Source organism: Vanellus vanellus (assembly GCF_965231255.1).
Source record: "Vanellus vanellus genome assembly, chromosome: 11".
Classification (NCBI taxonomy): domain Eukaryota; kingdom Metazoa; phylum Chordata; class Aves; order Charadriiformes; family Charadriidae; genus Vanellus; species Vanellus vanellus.
The window spans coordinates 2,124,220-2,145,847 of NC_138916.1; the positions used below are offsets into that span (position 1 = coordinate 2,124,220).

Here is a 21,628-nt window from a genome sequence, read left to right on the forward strand (position 1 = left end):
CGCCGACACCGCGCCCCGCCCACTGGCGGGAAGGGGCGGAGTCACGCGGGAAGAGGCGCTCCCTTAAAGGGACCGCGGTCGCCCCAAAGCCACGGTGCACCACCCGCCCATCCCAAGCAGCGGGGCAGGCCGGCGGGTGCTTCAGCTTCTCTTTATTGATGGAGAGTTGTGCTCTGCCGCCCCAGGGGCCCGTGGGAGTGTGGGGCAAGGGGGGGAAGGCGCACTAGTGACACAGGAGGGGACACTGCTGGCAGGGAAGCAGGGGAAGCTCTGAGCACGGTGGTGGAACACCTTCTACCCCCACCCCAGGACAAACAACCACCTTGGAGGGTCTGGATTCACCTCAGATTTGGTCTGCAGGAAGGGGTGTGAGGGGCGAGTAGCAGCTTCCCTGGTGGGAGGAGGGTGACTGGGAAACCGCTGACCAACATGTCACCTCTCCCCTTCCCCGTCACAGGACACGTCACCCCCCAAGGACAGTCACTAGGCTAAGAGGAGGCCCAGCAGGGGACATTTCTCCGACATACATCGGGGCAGGACTTCCCTATGGGGAAGGTTTTTTTTTTTTTAAAAAAAAAAAAAAACCTAAACACTTCAAGTATACGGGTTTTTTTAGTGATTTAAGGTCTCTTCCCCCTGCTGCTGCTGCGCTGGGTGGTGTTTAGCAACCTACATCCACTCTAAGGACAAGGAGAACATCGCAAGCGATGGCTGGTCTAAGGCGAGGGGAGCGGAGGGGACGGGGGAAGGAAGGTGGTTGCGGGTTGGTGTCAGCCCCTCAAGGAACGGGCACCACGCGCATGGTGTTGGTGTAGCCAGAGCCGGGGCGCCAGCCCGTCAGCACGATGACCAGGTCCCCACTCTTGAAGAACCCACGGGCTTTGCCTAGGAGAGAAGAGAGGGAGGTGTCAGAGTTCAGGTCACCTTGCCACAAGAGACACAGCTTGTCACCCACTCCCTGCGTCACCCAGGTGCAGAGGAAACCAGTCCCAGGGCAGCGGGATTAGGAGAGGGGCCAGAGAGAGGAGTCTCCCAGCTCCTGGCTTCTCCTGTCTCTCAGGACAGATGAGCATCGTGGTTCAAGCACTTAATGTTAAAACCAACCTGATTTTCTGCTGGAGCCTATTTTAAGGCCACCATGACAAACCCACTGACCCATTTCCTCATCGGATGTGGTTGTGCTTACACAACTGCTGTCCCCCATTTCCCAACTGGACACCATTATCACACAGGCAGCCAGTTCCCCTCTCTTCATCCCCATCCGTAACCCCAAAATCACCACCTTAAGGTGCTCAGGACCACCACGTCCCACCAGACCGTTCCCCAGGTGAGACCAGAACAGCATCACTCACCAACATTCATGCCCAGGTTCACACGGAGGTCCACATCCTCCGCCCATGCATCATGGGCTGGTTCTTTGCACAGGACGGGGAAGATGCCCCGGTACAGGTGGGCCTGGCGCGCCGTCTGGTCATTACGGGTCACGGCAATGATAGGAGCCCGCGGGCGGTACCGGGACACCAGGTGTGCTGACCTAGAAGGAAACCAGGCAGGAGGTGACACACCACATCACAGACACAGCTGCCCGAGAGGAACCTGTGTACAGCCACAGGGAGCACAAGCGGCAGCAAGGTTTGCCCATCACCCTGGAGGGCTCCACAAACCCCCTGGAGGGACACAGGGGATGACCACAGGAGGTGCTGTCAAGAGCCAAGCTCACCAACGAGCTTGACGCTCTGCCCAATTCCCTGTTGGGCAACTGGGTGGACCACCACCAAAGGCCATCCCTTGGCGACAGTCCCTACTCCAGCCTTGTGGCGACAATCACCTTGCCTCTCTGAGTTTAGGAAGTGCCATCCGCGTGTTTTGGTCCCGGGAACAAGCCTTTATTTGTCTCTGTTGCTATGCTGAGGTGGCGAGGTGCCATTTACGCTGGCCACTGCAAGCAGTCCTTGGCACCTCCTCAATGGGGGTCCCTGCAAGTTCTCTCTGTTTTGAGGAGCTCCCAGTTTACGGGATGGAAAGAGCCCACACCAGCAGCGCTACCCAAAGCTCGCCAAGGAGGAAGCCATTTGCCCTCCCAGCCACGTTCACCGGCCAAAGCCGGCAAACAGGCCGGTGCCTCAGCGCAGAGCCCTGCTCTTGCGCCTCAACAGGAAGCAAACGCAACCGAGGCCAAAATTTAGACCGGGAAGTTGGACGGAGTCCTTAAAATAGCCATCACCGCACCCCGGGTGGGGACTACAGCTTCCCTTTCCCTGGGCACTGCTCACAGAGGGCACACCTGCAAATAAACGGCGGTTAAAACTGCAAGGCCATGGCATTCACAGCTCCACGAGCATGCCAGTATCTCCACTAGCTTTTTGCAGCCTTGTTTAGTGGAGCTAAGCTCAGCAATATTCAAAAGATTGCTGCTCAAAGCTGGCAGTAGCAGTCCGCTCGAAGCACCCAAACACACGTGCAGGCGCTCAGACAATCCTTCCCACGCTGTCCAAGAAGCCTCCCGGTAGCTCTAGGAGATCCAGGTACTCAAAAGGCTGTAACAGAATCCACAGCTAAAAATATTCAAATATCAGAGTTCAAATCTCTTTAAAAAGGTCAAGGGTAAGACTGGAACCTTTTAGAAAGAAACATTAGAAGCACGAGGGGATCCAGAAAGTCAGTGCTTATAGTGACTCCTCATCCCTGCAGAAAGCAGCTGCTTTGAATCATTTTAAGCTGTAAATTTAGGTGAAGGATGCACCGATGGTCCAGATCTTCAGGTAGACCGTGCCTAGCGCACATCTCTGCTGCCGAATCCAGCGCAAGATATTCAGATTTTCTTCCAGAAAGCAGTCTGAGACTTATGGTCGGACGTGCTTTGAGAGTGGGCAGCCTGGTTCCTCTAGGCAGGAAAAGCTGATCGGCTTCCTCTCCACAACTGGAAGAGCGAGTCTCTACTCGGCAGTTGTCACCGTCGCTGGACAGAAATCCCAAATTATGCAGTTCCAGTGCATCTGCATTGCTGTCTCCCACCCGCAGCCGAGGCACTGAGCTCATCGGGGAGCGCAGGCAGCACTCGGCTGCTGGGTGCCTGCCCGTACAGCGAGCTTACTCGCAGGCAGGCATAAGGAAGCCTGCAAGAGGAAATTTCCAATGCTTCCAGTTCGCCTGCCTAACAATTCTAGGCTAAGCAAGTCCCTCTTTGCCCCTTGGGCTTAGACAAGCAGGGCTGACGCCCGAAAGGTTCAGCAAGAGACCTATAGTTTGGATGCTACTATGAATGGCCAAGGCCTCCATTTAAAATAAAATAAAATAAAAAAGATTCTGCATCCATTGATCTTCTCCCTGACCGTTAAAATCAAAATCAAGGATTTCTTGCCAAGAAGTTTGAATCGAAGCTGCGACGCTTATTTTCCCTCGACTCTTCCAGGCAGCGCTGCTGGCAGAGACGCCGTTGGGAACACCAAGGGGAGGCAGGGCTCGGTGCTGATGCCACGCTGGCAGAGGCAGGCTGAGGAACTTGGAGGTTACGCACGTGCAGATGTTTCAGATGTCTGCCCATCTCCCGAGGAACCAGCACTGCAGGCAGGCGGCCCGGGCTCTCGGTCGCTGCCAAAACCCCAGGCTTCACCGTTACAGCTCTAGACTTTCAAAGCCATCTTTTTGCGAGTCTCCTTCCCCCACCCTGTCACAAAGTGGGCTTGACCTGAGGGAACCTGTCACCTCCTACCTTCCAGACTTGGTGAGGACAATAATGGCCCCGCTGCAGCACTTGAAGGACGCTTCCACAGCGCCAACAGCAGCGGCCTCCGTGGGATCACAGTTCAGGGAAGTCAGACGACGCAGTTCCTCAAACAACTGCCTGTGAAAGATGGCGGCTTCGGCCTCCCGGGCAATCTATAAGAGCAACACGCGTTCGGGAAGACAACACTCAAGTCAGTCGCTCAGGGCAGCACAGGGGAAGGCGAGGAGCTCTATCAGCGAGGTGTCACACAAATACCGTCAGCTTTTGACATTGAGAGTTACCAATTAGCAAGCCCAGATTTAGCTCAACGCACTGGGGTGATGGCTGCAACACTCAACCACCCAAACCGCACACCTTATAGCAGAATTGCGGGTTTTTTCCCCCAAATTGGTGGCACCTGCTGAGTCACCTCGCCCTGCCGAGCCCACACTCAGGTGACATTCATGCCGACTGCCAGGCACTCTCGCTCTGCTCCTGCCTACCTGCAGTCCCTCCCTGCCGCAGAGAGGAACTCGACTCAAGACCGCAGTGGTTATGCAAGGCTGATACCGTAGCAGCAAGCTGCTCGCTAAATATTTGCGGTGTTAGAAGGGAGCGTGTTTATTACTCATGGACACAATTGGCACCGAGGCCCCTCTCTGAGCCCTACCTGCCGGACTCGGTCAGAACTATCAGGGCTGGAGCTACACACTTAAAAGAGGCCTCCACTGCGCCCACTGCCATGGCATCGGCAGGGTCCCTGTTGTTAACATTGAGGCGTAAAATTTCTTCGAACAGCTGACGATGAAACATCGCTGCCTCAGCCTCACGAGCAATCTGCAGGCCCGAGTAAGAGGGAAGGAGGAGAAAAAGAGGAAAGAAAAGAAGGAAAGATATACCAGAGTAACATGAGATCACGTTAACTTGCTTAATTATCATAGTAACGCATGCAAGAGGATATTTTAAAGGTCAGGCTGTGAAACTCTTTTTGGCTCTCAGGTTGTGAGTTTGCTGAACACAGCCCAGTCTGACGTGCCACAGCCGCGCTGGCTGCTCCACCGTGCCGTGTAACCGGCAGGCCCTGGTCCCTGGGCAGCATTTCGGAGGTGGCACTCTCACTGCATTTTGGAGTCCTTTCCGAGAAGGTAAACGCAGATTGCTTTTCAGGGACCAGAGCAAGCTAGCTCGGAGTCAGTCCACGCTTTGTTGCGGCTGCTTATTACCTCCTTGAGACTCTGATGCAATCTACCAGCCTGCTGATGGTCCTGCCTGCAATCCTTCATGAAGAATTTATGTAGTTTTATGTTCCCTCTTCATAATCTCCCAACACAGCACTGCAAGAACAGTCTTCATGGAGCCAACATGCAAACAATGTACTTTCAACATCAGCCCTGAAGTTGGGGGACTGTCTCTCGGCTTCATTACATTTAATTTAACTTGAGAGCCAACAAAAGTTTCACCTCCAAGTGCTGTACCAACTTCCCTTTGGGTAACAGCGAAATAAACAGGGACAAGTCTTCCTTATAGGGTTGTCAACACATGTATGTTGGGGTGTTTGTACAGTGCCAGATTCACAGAAAAGAGGCACAGAGGCACAACTGAGGGTTTTCTGTTCAGGCTACGTGTTTGCAACAAGTTTGGTAATCTATTCACCCCAGCCTGCTGGGAACCACTCGCATTTAAAGGCAATTCTCATCTCAGAAGACTGCATTAGCCCTTGACAACCTGATAAAGAAGGCTTGCAGAGACCAGAAAAGCATGCAAAGGTTGATCATCTTTTCAAGGACAACTTCATCCAGTTACTCTAGAAAGCGAGCAGCCGCTACACAAAGCGTGACAAGTTGATGCTCAAGCAGAGACTGAAGTGCCCTTCTAGTGAAAGCTTTGGAGTTAGACCCCTTCCAAATAAGAATTTTGCAACTGTAGTGTTAATGAGTTACTTCATATGATGCTAGGAATTATCCCTCTTCCACAGATACCAGTTTAAGCCAAAGTAGTTAAGTATCTTATGTCTAAAAATAACAGGACCCATGTGACAGGCCGGAACAGCAACCCACTGCCAACTCTGGTCCTAAAGCAGTCGTTTTTATTACTCCTGGCTTTATGCTTGCCGTTAGATAAGATGGAAGCATTCACCTCAAAACACTCCAAAAACGCAAGAGCTGGCAAGCCAGGCAGTTTATCTTCAGCTCCTGGTGCAAAGGCAGGCAGCTCTGCAGAACACGCAGAGCCAACCCAGGTGTAGAAGGAAGCCTGCGTTCCCCAGTTGTAAGAGAATATGCGACTACTCGTGTCTGCTTTGACAGTGGCTGCGGAAGGGCACAGCAATTCTCAACTCCATGTCACGGCTGGCTTTACTCACAGAGGAACGGCTAGAGGGTTTCCCGTTGGTACACAGGTGGAGATACCAGGGTAGAGGGTGGGAGAAAGGAAAATGGGAGCAGCTATTTAAAACTTGGTCCTGTTATACAGCATGGCCATGGCAGCGCTTCAAAACAACTGCGGATCATGGACTGGAACTGGAAGGAAGCCCACTCCCGCAAGCAGGAAATGGCCTGCCCAATATTTGGAAGCTTGCTACTAAACTTGAGGCACATGGCATTTTTGGTCAGAGATGCCAGCTACTGAAGAGCAAGCTCATTTCAACGAGGCTAGCTGGAAAGGGATCACAAAGTGAAACCACTGCAGAGTCCCAGCAAAGCTGCCGGGACAGGTCAGGTATAAACAGGTCAAGCCTCTTAGAGGTGCAATGAAACTACACCGCACAGACCCTCATCGTTCTCAGCATCACAGCCCACGTTTGCTGTCTGCACCTCACTACAGAGGAGCTGTACTTGAAATAGTCCTGTAGCGGGACTGGATAAACAAATATATAAACCCAAACTGATACCATTTTCAGGCTGGGGAATGCATATAGGAGCCACTCTTTACCAGAGGTAAGGTGCTCTCTCCCTGCTATGACCACTTGTCCACTCATATGGAAATATTCATCTGCTCTGGCCATGCTGCAGATTCTCAGACCATGGTTATTCAGGGCACTATTTCTGGGCAAGGGCTTCTCTTAACTAACACCAAGTGAATTAGCTCAGATGAAAGATCCTGACTGTAGGGGAACATGCTCCTACCATCACAGAGTTGGCACCTTGCTGCCTGCGCCATGTTACGTTAAATAAAGTGAATCTGTATTTGGTCTTCTGCACTGAGGGTTAATACCTTCAGTATTTCTGCAAGGGCCTGGGAGAGGGAGCACCTCTACTCCCAGGCCTGCAGGAAGAGAAAAGCACGTGCAATGGATCCTGAGCTCAGGCTATAGGTACAACACAACCTGCTCAAGTCTAAGAATTAATGCCAGAATGGAAAGCCAGGTCTAAGGTCTGCTGCAGCAAGTTTCCAACTCTTGGTAGAAAGTCAATCCTCACAATTTAGGGGATGAAAACTGAGGAAGAACCTTTCAGATGCACCATTAGCGTTCAGTCTGTAAACCAGCAGTCACTGCCCAGTAATCATCAAGTCATTTTGCATTTGGCACGTGCACAAAGAACACCACTCCATATTGACCAGATAAAGGTAAAAGATATTTATATAATGCACTGCAAACACACACTAGCTGAGTTGATTAATCTATATAACCTGGATTGCAAATAAAACTGGCGAGAGTTATAACTGGTGCGAGTTATCACTGCTGTGATTCACAGCACTGGTAACTGGGGAGAAGCAACACTTGTAGATACTCGACATCAGGCTTTTTATCAGCTGAAACGCGAGCTGGGTGAACTCGAAGCAGAGCAGAGGTTTCTGGCAGTTCAGGCATGTAAAAATATGGTGCTGTCAGTACTCGTGCAACAAACACCCCCAACGCCAAGCACACCAGGTGCTGAATGCAACAGCGCTGTAAATCAGACTCACAAGCCCCCCCCCCCCCCCCGCATCCCACCCCAAGGAGTCAGCCAATACCTTTTATTATCTAGACATAAACTGCTTAAGCAGCTCCTTCATCTTGGAAAAGTTAAAGACATTTAATATGCCAAAAGGAATAGGGCATTTTGAGAAACTCATACCAAGGTACCAGCAAAAACCCCTTTACCCAGGCCTAACCAAAAATTAATACGGGAAACCTGAAGTTATTTCACAGTGCTGCAAAGCAGTCTTCAGCTCTGCCTGACAATAGTTTGGAGCACACAGAGTGAGGTTTCAGGCCCTCAGGACCACGCTAGGTAAAGAAACACCCATGGTGCGAGTGCGAACAAAGAAATCACTACTTCGGACTGCACCTAGCACCAGACACAATTAGATCTTCAGGTGCCTGGCTCAGATGGAAGACACAGGGCAAGAGAGAACTGCTACTTTCACCTGCGGGACAGCCTCCCCCCACCAGAGCGAAGGCAGTACTCACAGCATGCTGCATGCGCACAGCCTCGAGCGGGTAGTCTCCCTTGGCGGTCTCTCCGGAGAGCATGATGCAGTCTGCTCCATCCAGGACAGCGTTAGCAACATCGCTGCCCTCGGCACGGGTTGGGCGAGGTTTCTTGATCATGCTTTCCAGCATCTGGAAGAACAAGTCCAAAGAAATCAAGACACTGAAGAAGGAGCCAGCTGATTTTTCACTAGTGCACTTTAATATACTTTATAGATAAGGCAGAAGACAGGATGTGGCCCAGCAACTCTGGGAAATGAGATCTCCCATGGGTACAGGACAGAGAGGGGCTTGGTCCCTCACCAGCCTCTACCAGCAAGAAAACCAACCCGTTTCATTTTGTACCTGTTCTACATTTACTCCTTTCCCAGGGAGATTTAACCCAGAGAGCACCACAGACACTGTATTCTGACTTTCCAATTCAATTTTTCAGCACAGGGCTCGGTCCAAGGAACTCAGAGCTCTTTAGAGCAGAGCACTGCATTAGGCATCTTTACAGAAAGCTCAAATCCAGCCACATGTTCCCAAATTTGCATCTAGGGGGTTGTTTTTTTCCATCTAGAAATAAGTAAACAGCAAGGCCTGCACCAACTAAAGTCATTTTCATCCAAGACAAGATTTCAAATTCTTCACATAATATGTAGAGGCTAGTTAACTCAGAACAACTAACCCCACCACTCCCAAGCATTCGCTCTGGAGAGAGCGGAAAACAGGGCGGCTTTCCATGAGGTTAGCTCTTCCTAACCCCTTCTCCCAGAAGCTAGTATAATTCCACACACCAAAGCCTGGCCAGCTCTCTGATCTTCCTCAGGTGCTCAGCTTTCTCCCCACTGAGCAAACATCACTTATTTCCTCATGAAACACCGCCTGAGGCGGCGTTTCCTTCGCATTTCAGTAGCGATACAGGAAGAGGAAGGAGCACGCACCACTGTAAATCCAGAACCTTGTCTGATGACTACTGTCTAGAGACAGTTTTCACTTCCACAGCCTGTGCACAGAGCAAACACAGCCAATAATCCAGTCCTCCCAGTGCCTGAAGACTATCCACACATGATCCCTGCTGGAACCAGTGAAGCTGAGCATCAGCTCTCCCTCCCTCACTAGCAGTTCCCAGAAAAATAAGGAGGTGGCTCTTTTACTCAGTGGGCACATCTTGTCAGATATCTGGGAACCTTAGCAAATCTTCTGTTAGACACAAACGTGCTGCTACAAGATGCCAAGGCAAAGCACGTTAATTTATTTTTTTTCCCCCCACCAGAATTTGTTTAGTCAGCCCAAAAGGCTCATACTGTATAAGGTTTTGAGGGGTAAAACCTTCAGCAGCGACACAAGAGGTCCTGTATGTAACCTTACTGGAGAAGATCCCAAACACATCTTTAAAGTGCCTCAAGATGAGCTATTCAGCTACCAGCAGCACCTCTTTGCTCTTGGTGCCTCACTCTTGAGCAAATGCTATCAAGGATGATTCCTCAGCCCACCACGCTGCAGCATGCTGGGAGAGCTACTGACTTTCACACCCTGCCAGACTCCGGCAGTTACAAGCCAGCATTGAGTTTCAAGTACCTGAGTGGCACAGATGATGGGTTTGCCAGCCCTGTTGCAACGCCCAATCATCATTTTCTGCGCAAGGAAGACTTTTTCAGCAGGGATCTCAATTCCCAGGTCACCACGGGCCACCATAATGCCATCGCTGGCCTCCATGATCTCATCAAACCTGACAGCAAGAGAAAAAGGTTTGTTACTCCATTTGTTCCACAAAGCACCCTCCCATCTGTTCCGTCCTCCCCCTCCAGAAAGGAGCATCGCCCTGGAGCACAATGCGTAGCTCTGCTGCTGGTACACAGCCCTTCCATGTGCCGTTTTGGTCTCCTGTAATGCTGAGGTAAGAGGAAGAAAACCAAGACCAAGTCATAGCACACAAAGTGCTATACAAAGCTTTCTAAAGCCATACAAAGACAGAGGAGCATGAGTCGATTTGAGCTGGTTTAGACTTGATGATCCCTGTGCATTAGCTCACTAATTTGCATCCAGAACAGCAAGTTTGACAAGTCTGAACTCACACTTGACTACAAAGACTATCGCAGATTTTTCAGGGATGCAGAGAGACTGTGACACTGTCCCCACAAGCTCAGGGCATGTGATAGTTATACAACCCACTGCTCATACTGCAGCTACATCAAATCCCACACACATGGCATTAACTGACAGCTTGCACTACCACCCTGTTACTCGGACTAGTAACTTTGCCACTACTGGCAAGCCAGAGACCAGAAGTCCTGTCTATAACACAAAGGTGCTGTGGTCTTCCATCAATACGGGGTGACAAACCTGAAGTGCCACCTGCACAAAGCTCACCTGCGCACACCCTCATGGTTCTCGATCTTGCTGATGATCTTTATGTTCTTTCCCTTTTCCCCTAGCACCTTCCTGACGGCATGGACATCGGCAGCTTTGCGAATGAAGGAAGCGAACACCATATCCACGTTCTGCTCCACACCGAATTTTAGGTCCTGAATGTCCTTTTCGGAGACCGCAGGCAGGTCGACTGCAGCACCAGGCAGGTTCACTCCCTTCTTGCTGCCGAGCATGCCACCATTCTCGATCTCCGTCATGACATAGTCCTTGCCTGAAACAGATGTGTTCCCACAGTCAGTGTTTACCAGAAAGCTCTCCTGCTGCCAGCTCCCACACCACCTCCCTGCCTGAGAACAGCAGTGCCAACAGCGACCGCACGCGATAAAAGCGCATTGCTTCTATCTTCAGCAGATTTATGCAACACACAAACTTGCAATTTACCCACGGGAACACAACAGACCAGTTTAAAACCATATCTACGCTGTCCTTGGAGAAGATGGTATTTGTTCCATTCAGGAGGTTGGGATTGCCTCTCTCCAAAAAAGCTACAGGGTGCACTTCTGCACACAGGAGTCCTGTCAGACCAAACTAAGCACCCCAAAAGCCTCACCTCCATCTCCCTATGCACTCTAGGATTAGAGGTGATACCTTGAGGCTAGCAGAGTTTAGGCAGCACTATAAACAAAGTATTGTGGAACTAACGTTGCCCCTGCATTACCAGTTAAAGCTAGTTCTGTCTCTAACCACAAAACTCGGGGACTATGCTGTAAAACTAGTTAAATCCTGCATTAAAAGTAAGAATTAGCCCAGCTGAACAGGCTTTGATCACAAGCACTGGTATGTTCCTACCACACATTCAACTTTGAAGAGGGGTTTTAGATGCCAGCCTAGTGAAACCCAGGTGAAGTTAGTTTTCTGGAAACTTGCTACACTTAGAGAAAGTTTTGCTCAAAGTCTCACTACAGCACTAAAAGCCATGTACTCCTTTCTTGAATACATAACTGCAAGCTAAAAAACAATTACTGGAGGGAAAGCTCAAGTATGTTCTGTGGAAAAAAAAAAAACAACAAAAACACAACAAATAATCACAGCTGGAACAGTTGTTGCATACCTTTCTCCTTAACCAGCAAGGAAATCAGACCGTCATCCACATAGATTTTGCTGCCAACTTCTACAACCTTGGTGAGATTCTTGTAGTCCACCCACAGCACGTTCTCATCGCAGTTCTCCATGAAGGCATCATCCAGGGTCACTTTGAGCGGTGCACCCTTCTTCAGCTCCACTTCTGCTGTGCCACTCTGCATGTCAAAACAGGGGTGTCAACAAAACCAGTAAAAACCAGCACACAACCACCTCCCAGCCTGCAACTTTTGGTAATTGGTTTGTTACCTCATTTCCTAGAGACATTTTTTTGTTTGGAAAAGGCCACAGGCATAACAACATATCTAGTCTCATGCGGTGAAAGAAGTGGGAGGGAAGAAAAAAAAAAAAAAAAAAAAAAAAAAAAGAGAGCAACTTACTCCCTTAATGAGTCCAGTTCTGATTTCAGGTCCCTTGGTATCCAGTGCGATAGCCACAGGTCTGTAGGTGATGGGATCAGAGGCAAAGCTCTCTGTAGCTTCTCGCACGTTCTTGATTGTGCCCTCATGATACTGACAAGGGAAAGAAAAAAGAGAGTTAGAAACATTCAGCCCATTTCTACTCCACCACCTATGAAAAACACCACTATGCACCCCAAACGCTACCCAAGCTGAACAGCTCTGCTCACACTATGCTCACTTTCAGTTCTAACTTGAGAATTTAATTCAGACTGAGCTTCCAGAAAAGCAGAGTGCGAGGATACAAGGGCCTTCCCTGCATGAAGGCAGAGTCCAGCAGTTATCTGTCTATGCCTTTGGTGCCCCCAGTTCTAAGCCTAGAAGGACAACTCGAGGAGACAGCCCAGGCACTTAGCTGAAGTGATTTTCCATCAGCAAAATCTCACCCTTTGAAAACGGCCCACCAATCAACAGGCCTTTAGGAAGAATGTTTCCGAAAGCTTTGCTGAACATCTGCCTGTTCAACATGGCAGAACATGGGCAACGCTGGCAGCTGGACGATTATGAGCATGGAAAGACTCCAAGAACGTCACAGTTAAGTGACTGCCACATGTGGCTGTTCTCTTCCTCCTCCCTTCAGAGCATGGAAGGGAGGATGCTGTTCTCTGCACAGCAGACTCCCACAAGACTTCCAGCCTGACCCCTCTCATCAGTCCCACAGGTAAGCACAGATGGACAAGCTTTTTTTAGAAGTCTTTGGCTTAACTTTCCCCTAAAGATAAAGTATTTGCTAAGAGCACGTTATCTATTTAAGTATTTACATTTTCTTTTGAGAGCCAAAGCAATCACAGCCAGAAGTTCAAGACTGCAGCACTACGCACCCGCCTTACAAACTTTCATGTGTGCAAGAGCATTTTGCTAATGCTGTCAGTTTCAGGACAGAGTTCTGCAGGGAAACTCCCATCCCAACTACCTAAACGAGCTTCAGATGACCAGCAGATCAGTTTACTTTACTTGCTTAAACAACATTAAGAGATAACCTTGACTGGAAGTTGTGCAACACTTGACAGACTTTTGTAGATAAGAAATACCCTTTCCCCTCTCTGTGCCACAGACTGACAGCATTTGACCCGACTCACCTGGAAACACCCGTCTCACCCCACGCCACCCATCCGCCTCGACACGAGCCCAGCACACCGACTTCAGTATCGCAGGGACAATAATCCAGTGCCAGCAAGGTGGGGCCGGAAAAAGGCATGCTAAAGTTCGTGTGCACAGCCCTCAGCCAGAGATACACCGCAACAGAGCAGGAAAAATTTAGTTTACTAATCGAGTGTGCAAGTTGAGACTGAGAAGGCCCTGAACCTTCCAAGCACCAGAGCATAAATGGGTGCAGCGCAGGAAATGTGCCTGAACGGTGCTATTACATCTATCTGGTACCAGTCACCTGGGATCTTTCCTCTTTACTTTGATACTGGCTCTTAGGGAGTCTGACTTCCTGCATTCCTGTTCTGCATATATAACTCTTCAGGAAGAGCTGGAAGTAATTTTCTTTTCCTATAAAAGGGTTGCATTGCAGCCAGGTGCTAGAGCACCTGTTAAAGCTGGAGCTCTGTTGAACACTTTAGGGTAGACACAAGAACCACAGTGCTCACAAAACTCCTTAGGGCTTCACTGGAATTTGGAGTCTTTTCGAGGAACCAGGAGGGGACTCAAACTTAAGACTGGCTGTGGCTGACAGTCACATTTAACAGGAGATGACAGCAAGACCAGCCTCTGCTGTAACATAATCTCATCTATATGAAATGTGCAATTAGACCTTACCCAGACCAGAAAGCCACAGTCCCTGTCCTCGACCTCAGCTAACAAGTACGCAAACCACAGCGGCAGCTTTGCTGGTAAGTAACGGTGTGAAAATTCCCAGTTTCAGCCTGGCCACCAACTCCTCGCCGAGCCACCCAGCAGCAGCATTTGACTGCTGAGAGACATGGTTATTCCATGCTGTTCTTCAGGCAGACTTTGCTAACCGCAGCCTGCACACCGACACTAACCCTACGTGTTTAGTCAAGGTCTGACGGTTCTCCACAGTTAAGTGTCAGACCTTCTGATTTTGACAGTGCCCTGTGGCCTTTAAAGGCCATGAGGGTGAGAGGCCAAGCTGTTACGCACCACGAGGCTCACGGTTCAGTAAGTAAAGCCACCTACATCTGCTACTGGCCACCGTCTGACATTTTGAAAGCTGGAGGGCAGCCAGGGTGAAAAAAAAAAAAAAAAAAAAAAAAAACCACCACACACACCTCAGTAAGAAGGCTCAGGGTGGCATTCTAGGCAACCCGGAATGGGATCCTCGGCTCCTCCAGTATCGCTGAGGATCTCATCTATTTATATCAATATGGGCTTGTCCACCACGAAGAGTGTTGATTTCTTTTGACCTTATTCTTATAAGCTCACTGCACCACCTCCCAAGTACCGTGGTGCTAACCTCACTGCCAGGAACAGCTGGTGAGCCGAGCAAACCCAGGAGTTCCAATTCTTTCAACTCTGCACAGTAATTACTTCAAATCACTAACAGTTTTCTTCTGAGACAGGGTTATTCATTGATCGCCTGCTTGCAAAACCCCCAACAACAAAACAAGAAGTGAGATGGACAACTGATAGCTTGTACTCCCGCAGAGGTGCACAGCAAATCAGGAATAAATGTTCTTGGCTTCTGCTATTAACTGAGAAGCAGCAGCTTTGTACCACTAACAGCGAGACGTGAGGAAGAACTGGAGGATTTCATGGCAAGCAGCTGGCACACCAGTGTCAAATATCAGTTACTTGGCTCCCTGGTACAGAGAAGGGTGTGGAACCAACCGGAACAGCTTTCAAAAGGGCTCAGAAAGTGCACTGAAGTGTTATCGGCAATTACACAGACTCAGTATGTACAACCAGCATGCTTTCCCCAAAAGCAGAGCTAAGTTTGGCCTTCCCACACTAAGGGTGGTCTGGACTAAGCTGGATTTCCCTCCTCCATGAGAGAGAAGGTGAGCAGACACACAAACAGCCCAGTCAGGGCCATATCAGCTCAGACCTCGCCCTTACCTCGTGGGTGCCATGAGAGAAGTTGAGGCGGGCAACATTCATTCCAGATTTAATCATTTCCTTCAGCTTCTCCACTGAGCGGGAGGCTGGGCCTAGAAGGAGGAAACAGTTTGAATATTAACTTTGTAAAAATAATGAGATAACCCACACACGTCAGGCTGTTTCACGTGGAAAAGGTATAATGGACACAGACTTGCTCAGCACTGAAGCAACTCATCTCTACAGCAGCAAAGATTGTTTTAACTTGCCTTGGGGAGCGCAGCAGACTGACTAGTTCCAATTTCCCCAGCTACTGGATTCACTCCTAGCAATAACACGGGTTAGGCAGACATGGGAAAGTCATGTTCTTTCAACACACAAGTTCAGCCCTGGCGAGGGATGAAAGCCGAAGCCTTCCCACAATTTCCCTAACAAGTTTCACAGCTGCAATTCTCTCCTATCTAGGAACTGCCTACCGATGGTGCAGATGATGCCGGTGTTTCTCGCAATGGTTGGCTCCGAGTCGATGTCCAAGCGGCACATGTGCTCCAGGAAGGTGTCCGCCATGGCAGCATGCAGCTGCTGGGTCTGGATGAAAGCGGTCCCTGCATCGTGGTGCTTCGACATTGTTGCTGGAATCCTGTGTCTAGAAGAGACAAAAATGGTGCCAGGTTTAGGAATCACCCAGACTTGCTCATCAAGCAGAGACACCAACACACCCACGTGATGAATATGGAAGTGACAAGAAAGCTGCTATGGGTCAAACTATCTTTATGTTCCTACTTGAGAGTCTTAAGATACAGGCAAGACACACTTCTATTTCCATGTCATCCCCCACATAGACCACCCAAAGCTCACCTGCCTTCTATGCAGATGTTCCCTTCATAGCTTCTCTTCATTGCCAGTCTTCCCTTGGAGCTACACAACGCAACAAAATTCAAGCACTTGAGTGCGCAGGCAGAGATTCTGCCTCCTCCCTCCCATCTCTCGAGTCATTTCTCCTACAGGCCTCGACTGCATTTCCCATCGCAACTGGGGACCGGGGCAGCTCGGCGCTAGCGTGACTGCAGATACGCTCTTACGCGGGCAATCTTCTGCCGAGAAACACCTAATCACAGCAAAGTCTGCCTAAGCCTAAAACCCATCCTTTAAGCCTGTACAAGCAAGTAGGCTTGAGTTGATTAAACACAACACCTTGGCAGAGAACATGCAAAAGACTAAGATTTCTTTAATACACTCAAGGTCTCTCTGCAAACCAAAGACCTTTTTGGGTCTCCCCCATCCCTTGCATTGCCCCTCACCCAGGACACCAGAAAACCACCACAAGGTTCAAAACTGGTTTGGTTTGTGGGTTGGGTTGTTTTTTTTTTTTTTTTCTTTTTTCCCCTAAGTTCAGATAAAAAAACCTCTGTGAACTCAGGCTGCTTGCCTCTACAGGACTAGAGCAACCCCGCAACAGCAGAAACAGCCTGGAATCCCAGGAAGAAGGTGAACTGAAGTTTAACAGCCTGCTGGGATGGGAGTCCACTCATTTCCCAGCAATGCTGGTGCCCCTGGGCATTTCTAATTGCACATCTCGGGCTGCACCGCAATAATTTTCTTTTCAAGTAGCAGTGGTGGCGAAAAGCCATTCATCCTCTTCAACCTGCCCAGGCTAGAACGCCTGCGTTCAAAAAAAAGCCTCCAGTAAAAGAGTGATGTAAGGTGGCTACCAGCACAGGCAGATCACTAGTCAAACTTCAAACAGTGGTTTGACTTCAAACTTCATCCCCTAGGCATGCAGGGGATATTCAAAGCAGGCTGCTCTTTCAGCATAAGCTGATTTCACCTATGACATGCCTTTAGTGTGGTGCTCATTGAAACACAGGCTGCTGCTCAGCTAAAGGCAGGGAGAGAGCAGGGGTTTTGTTCTGCCCGCCCCAAGCAGACCAAAAAAAACCCAATAAAAATCACAAAATGACGTTAGCTGTACACACCAGCTGGCTCAGTGCGCTCAGCTTTGAAATAAGAGGCACTAATAAACCCGAAAGCTTTGTTAAAGCTAGCGGGGCTGACCAGAACGAAGCCAAGCTTTTAAGACACAGGCAGGGAGATCCCCTACCAGCCTGCCATGTGCCTGCCTCGGTGCTGCAGAGGCTCTGTTCACGCCGACGCTCCTCCCATCGGCCCCTTCTGTTCTGCAGACCTTCCCCCACGTACGTGCAGATCGTGCAGATCCTCTCGCAGGCAGCCCTGACTCACCATCGCCTCGCTCCCATGCGGCATAAAGGAGTCAGGCCAGTGAAAACCGTAATTTGTCCTGGCAAAGCCTCCTTTCCCTCAGCCCTGCCAGAAGCTGCTGAGTCACCGGAGTCAGTACAAGAAGGTCTGCCCACATAAAAAGCCCGACAAAGTCCCATTATTACAGGAAAACTCGCTGGTCAGCCCTGAAACATTGTGTTTTAGCCCTCTAACACTTGCTGCTGCATCCTCTGACACCTGCGGAGCAGCGTCGGCTTCTCTAGATGCCAAAAAAAATAAGCTTTTGCTGGGAAATCACCTCCATACAAACACGGGCGAGCGGGTCTGCGGAGCTTCTGGGAACGAGAGGAATATGATACAACGGGATCCCAAGACGGAAACCACATCCAGAGCATGACTTGGAAGTTCTTAAAAATAGGCAGGTGAGTTCTCACTATCTCACGGAAACCCCCCGCCCCCTCAAGTCATTTGCAAATATAATTTTAAAACCCCTAAAGTCTTTATAAATATATAAAGAGAAAGCAAAGTTAAGTTCCCCGTCAGAATCCCCTTCACAAGATTTTCCAGCAGCTCAGCGAGCTAAGAAAAATTAATCAGACACCATGACCTTGTCCAGGGGCGAGAGCAGAAACGCAGCAGCCAAAAAGTATCCCAAATACCCATCTGCCCACAGCACTTTGCCCTGCTACCAAGAGCTTCACTTTTTTATGCTTCCTCCTGCCTCCCACTATCATGTATTTACAAAGCATAGACTGAATTCTACTGGAAGGACCAGTCTTATAAATATAACAGGAATGTTTGGCATTTCCCACTACTCCAGGCTTGCTTTTTTTAAAAATCAAACAGAGGAGCTCAAGGACACCTGAAGACACAGATCACTCAGTCTAAGCTGAGCAAGGAAAAGGGGTAAGCAATCCCCTACAAAGCCTGAAAGTTTCCAGCACTGAATAAATCCAAATTCCTTCCTCAAAACACAACGGTGAAATACCCAAGTTTATTACTTGGGCTTCCTGTGCTTCAGGCAGGGCGTCTGAAAATGTCTGGTAACTCCCCAGCTCTTGAATATTCTAGAAAGAGCCGTTTGAGGTCAGGATGACCGGTTTTGCAGTAGTGAGGTGACTAAGCCCAGCCAGCTCATCCTGCGGTTGGCTGAGAGAAACCCTACATTCCCGGCACCTCCAGACCTGCCCTCAGGGAAGGAGAAAGAAGAGGAATCGGCAATCCCCACCCCATCCCCACCCTGGGCCAAGCCTCTGCCCTTATCGGTGACAAAGGGAAGTGGAAACTGCAGTGACAAGGCCTCAAAGGGACTGTCTCCAGGCAGGACTGGCATTAACCATCGCCACACTGGACAAAGATGTTTTACTGCCTGTAAAAGTTGCAGGCTCACAGCAGGTGATGGTTCAGGTTTTACTACCTCTGCATGGGTCACAGACTTGCTTACACAACCTCACTCACACTGCAGAACAAGGCTGCTCATGCCCAGTGTCCCCAGCCAGAGGCAGAAACAGTTTGAGTTAGCCCTTACATTTGAGAAGGGGAGGGTTATGAAACCAGGCAGGCCTTCAGATTCCCAAAAAGAGCCTAGAAAAACATCAGCTTTGTCTGTTCCAGAAGCTAAAGGGACTCAACAACAAGAAAAAAAATCCAGCTCTGTAGCAAAGCAGGCTTTTAATGCAGCCTGGCAACCTATCTTCCAGAGGAGGAGAACACATTCTCCCCTGGGGGTGGCTGCTGCAGGAGGTGGTGTCGCGCCGTTACGTAAGTACAAGATGGCCACCTCAAAATGCCATCTCTTTTCTGCAGAGCTGGACAGGACCCAGAAGCCACCACCTGCTCCCGGCTGGCAGACGCTCCCCCCAGCAGCGAGCTGCAGCTCCGCGGGAGGAGAGACCCACAGCTCTGCAACAGAGATGCCTCTCTGGCTTTTCAGCAAATGAGTTATGGGTTTCAGGAAGGTCAGGCACCAGGCGACATCGCACTTCCCCTGTGTGCAGATGGATTAGCCTTGCCTTAGCTGAGCCTGCCCTCCCTGGAGGGCAAAGGCATACAGGAGGCTTAACAAAAAAAATTAAGCGAGTAGAGGTGACGAGAATCAGATATTTGGTGACAAGAAAGACTTATCTCGAGGGTATTTGTAGTGCAGGCACACCTACCGACTTAACCTTGCAGCATGTTGCTCTGACAGAGGTCAAGGAACCTTTCAGCCTGGCCCCGCACCAGCAGAAACCACCTCTTTCCTTCAAGGAAACTGTAAAAATCTTTTTTTGCATTATGAAATAAAGTGTTTGGGGACTTTTTCTTTTACCTTTAGGTATAACTCTAAGTGGAAGTACAGATCCCTCTGCTGCATCCCCAGCTCCAGGATGGGGATTTGCTGCGCGCCCAGCTGTGGGCGGCAGCAACAAGGTACTGCAGCCCCATTCCCTACGTGCCATCCATCACCGCACACTGCAGTGGCCCCATCTTCGGGAGATAAAAGACTAGCACGTGGTCCAGCCAGCCTGGGAAATGTTTTGTCTGTATTAAATTAAATTATCAGATCAGCATGTGGAAAGGGAATTAACGCTGGCACCGGATCACTCTCCAGCTAACACCAAGAAATTAAGGTTTGTGTAAAATTTACGACTTTGAGCAGATAAAGAAGTAGGTACTCAAGAAAAATGCAGCCTGCTCAAGCAACAGGGTCACAGGCAGCACCGCGGTCTCTGCGAGCTCGTTATCTTGTGAAAGTAAAGTTTCTCAGAAAGGTTTCACAGGCAATTAAGAGTCCCTGCTTCAAACACGTGGCTCGCAGCAGAGCTTCCTGCTCAGCAGAAAAGTCCTTCGTTAATCCGGTGACGGCTTGGAAACGAGCTGGCATCAGCATGACCCATTAGGCCATCAAACTTCCAACTCTTCCAGATTTGCCTAAATTCTGCTTTATAAATGGGATGTGGGGCATAAAACTACGTGCTTCAGAGTGATTTTTTTTTTTTTCAATTAAGCACGCCCGATTGCACAACGAGCCCTCGGGTTTCCCCGGAGGCATCTGAATAACCAAAAACCCCCTTTGTCGTCCAACCTTTAGGCCAAGGCAAGTCGGGATCAGCAGCAGCCCTTCCCGGGGGCAGGCGGTAGCCAGAAAGTCAAGACATTTAACATCACAAAAGCCTCCGTGAAGCACTGATTTCTGTTAACCTGGGCTTCACCGATAACTACCCGCCTTATCGGGACAAAGCGGGTTGTTAGAGATTGCCCTCTCCTTCCCTTAATCCGAGGAGACAGCCGGGAGGATGCCATTGTCCGCCGACAAAAGCCCTATTCATGCCCAGCTAGCCCTGCAAAGAGGCTTTACACACGTTTATCACAGCCCAGGGGAGCCATCCCAATCAACCGGGCGCGCTCAGGCAGGCGTAATTACGGCAGGACATGAGTTTTGAGGGAGCTTTGATGGGGGGGGGGAGGAGGGGGGATAAAGAGGCTGCAGCATCCCCGCCGAGTTCACTGAGCCGTTGGCTGATGGAAGCTCTCTTGCGTGAGCGCCGGCACGGCGGGGGAAGAAGGGGGGGAACCGGCGAGGCTCTCCACTCCCTCTCCCTCTGACTCAGCCTCCCCGGCCCACCCCCCCGCCATGGGGAAGCCGGCCGGGATGGCACAACCCCGGGGCCCCGCGCTCCGTTTTACCGCACGGCTGCGGGGCACAAACCCCCCCTTACCCCCCCCCCACCTCCTCCATCCCCCCTTCCCCCGGTACCTCTCCTCACGGACCGTCCCCCCCCCCCACCACCACCACCACCTCTTCCCCGTCCTGCTCCCGCTGAGGCGGGCGGCGGTGCCCGTTGCTAGGCCGCGCCGCGAGCCCCCCGCACGCGCGCACCCCACCGCCTTCCCAGGGGGCACCGCGCCCCTCAACCACCGCCTCAGGGAGACCCTCACCCGACGGCGGGAAGAAGGAGGAGGATGGCGGCGGCGACCGAGCAATACCCACTGCCGCCACCGCCGCCCGCTGGCCCTCAGGCCGCCGTTACCTGTCTCCGCCCGGCCTCGCCCTACGCCCGTCCTCTCCCAGAGCCGCCGCTCCTCTGCGCGCCGCCCCGCCGCCCCGCCAAGGTGATCCCGGCCCGCCGGCCGCAGCACCGCCCTCTCCCCCTCCCTCCTCCTCCACAACCCGCGCGGCGGATCCCTCCGCCGCCCCCCTTCGCCAAGGCGAGCCGGGACTCTTTTTTTTTTTTTTTTATCCGGCGGACGCGCAAGGCGCGGAGGGAGACGCTACACCGACACTGCACGCGCCCGGCCGGCCAATGAGGCGGCGGCGCAGCCGCCGCGCAC

At 50.7% G+C, this 21,628-nt stretch overlaps 1 protein-coding gene across 2 annotated transcripts; it reads right to left on the bottom strand.

Annotated features, from left to right (window-relative positions):
• Positions 1 to 135: 135 nt before the first annotated feature.
• On the bottom strand, positions 136 to 21,456 carry PKM (pyruvate kinase M1/2). 2 transcript variants are annotated; one of them, XM_082488563.1, is made up of 11 exons: positions 21,328 to 21,456; positions 15,553 to 15,722; positions 15,098 to 15,189; positions 11,996 to 12,127; positions 11,587 to 11,773; positions 10,476 to 10,746; positions 9,684 to 9,834; positions 8,100 to 8,252; positions 3,713 to 3,879; positions 1,353 to 1,534; positions 136 to 885 (listed from the first exon to the last, which is right to left on the bottom strand). In XM_082488563.1, the coding sequence occupies exons 2-11, from the start codon at positions 15,701 to 15,703 to the stop codon at positions 779 to 781; spliced, it is 1,593 nt and encodes a 530-aa protein (XP_082344689.1). In that variant the 5' UTR covers positions 15,704 to 15,722; positions 21,328 to 21,456; the 3' UTR covers positions 136 to 778. The 2 variants fall into 2 exon arrangements, with proteins under 2 accessions (XP_082344689.1, XP_082344688.1); XM_082488562.1 differs by lacking the exon at positions 3,713 to 3,879 and adding an exon at positions 4,377 to 4,543.
• Positions 21,457 to 21,628: the final 172 nt, after the last annotated feature.

Bases quoted from the DNA above. Each gene is read 5' to 3' on its own strand.
- PKM (XM_082488563.1), bottom strand. From the start codon at position 15,703: ATGTCGAAGCACCACGATGCAGGGACCGCTTTCATCCAGACCCAGCAG. The intron at 15,190-15,552 runs GTAGGCAGTTCC...TCCTCCTTCTAG, and splicing joins CGGCATCATCTGCACCATCG to GCCCAGCCTCCCGCTCAGTG. The intron at 11,774-11,995 runs GTAAGTTGCTCT...TTTGACATGCAG, and splicing joins GAACTGGACTCATTAAGGGA to AGTGGCACAGCAGAAGTGGA.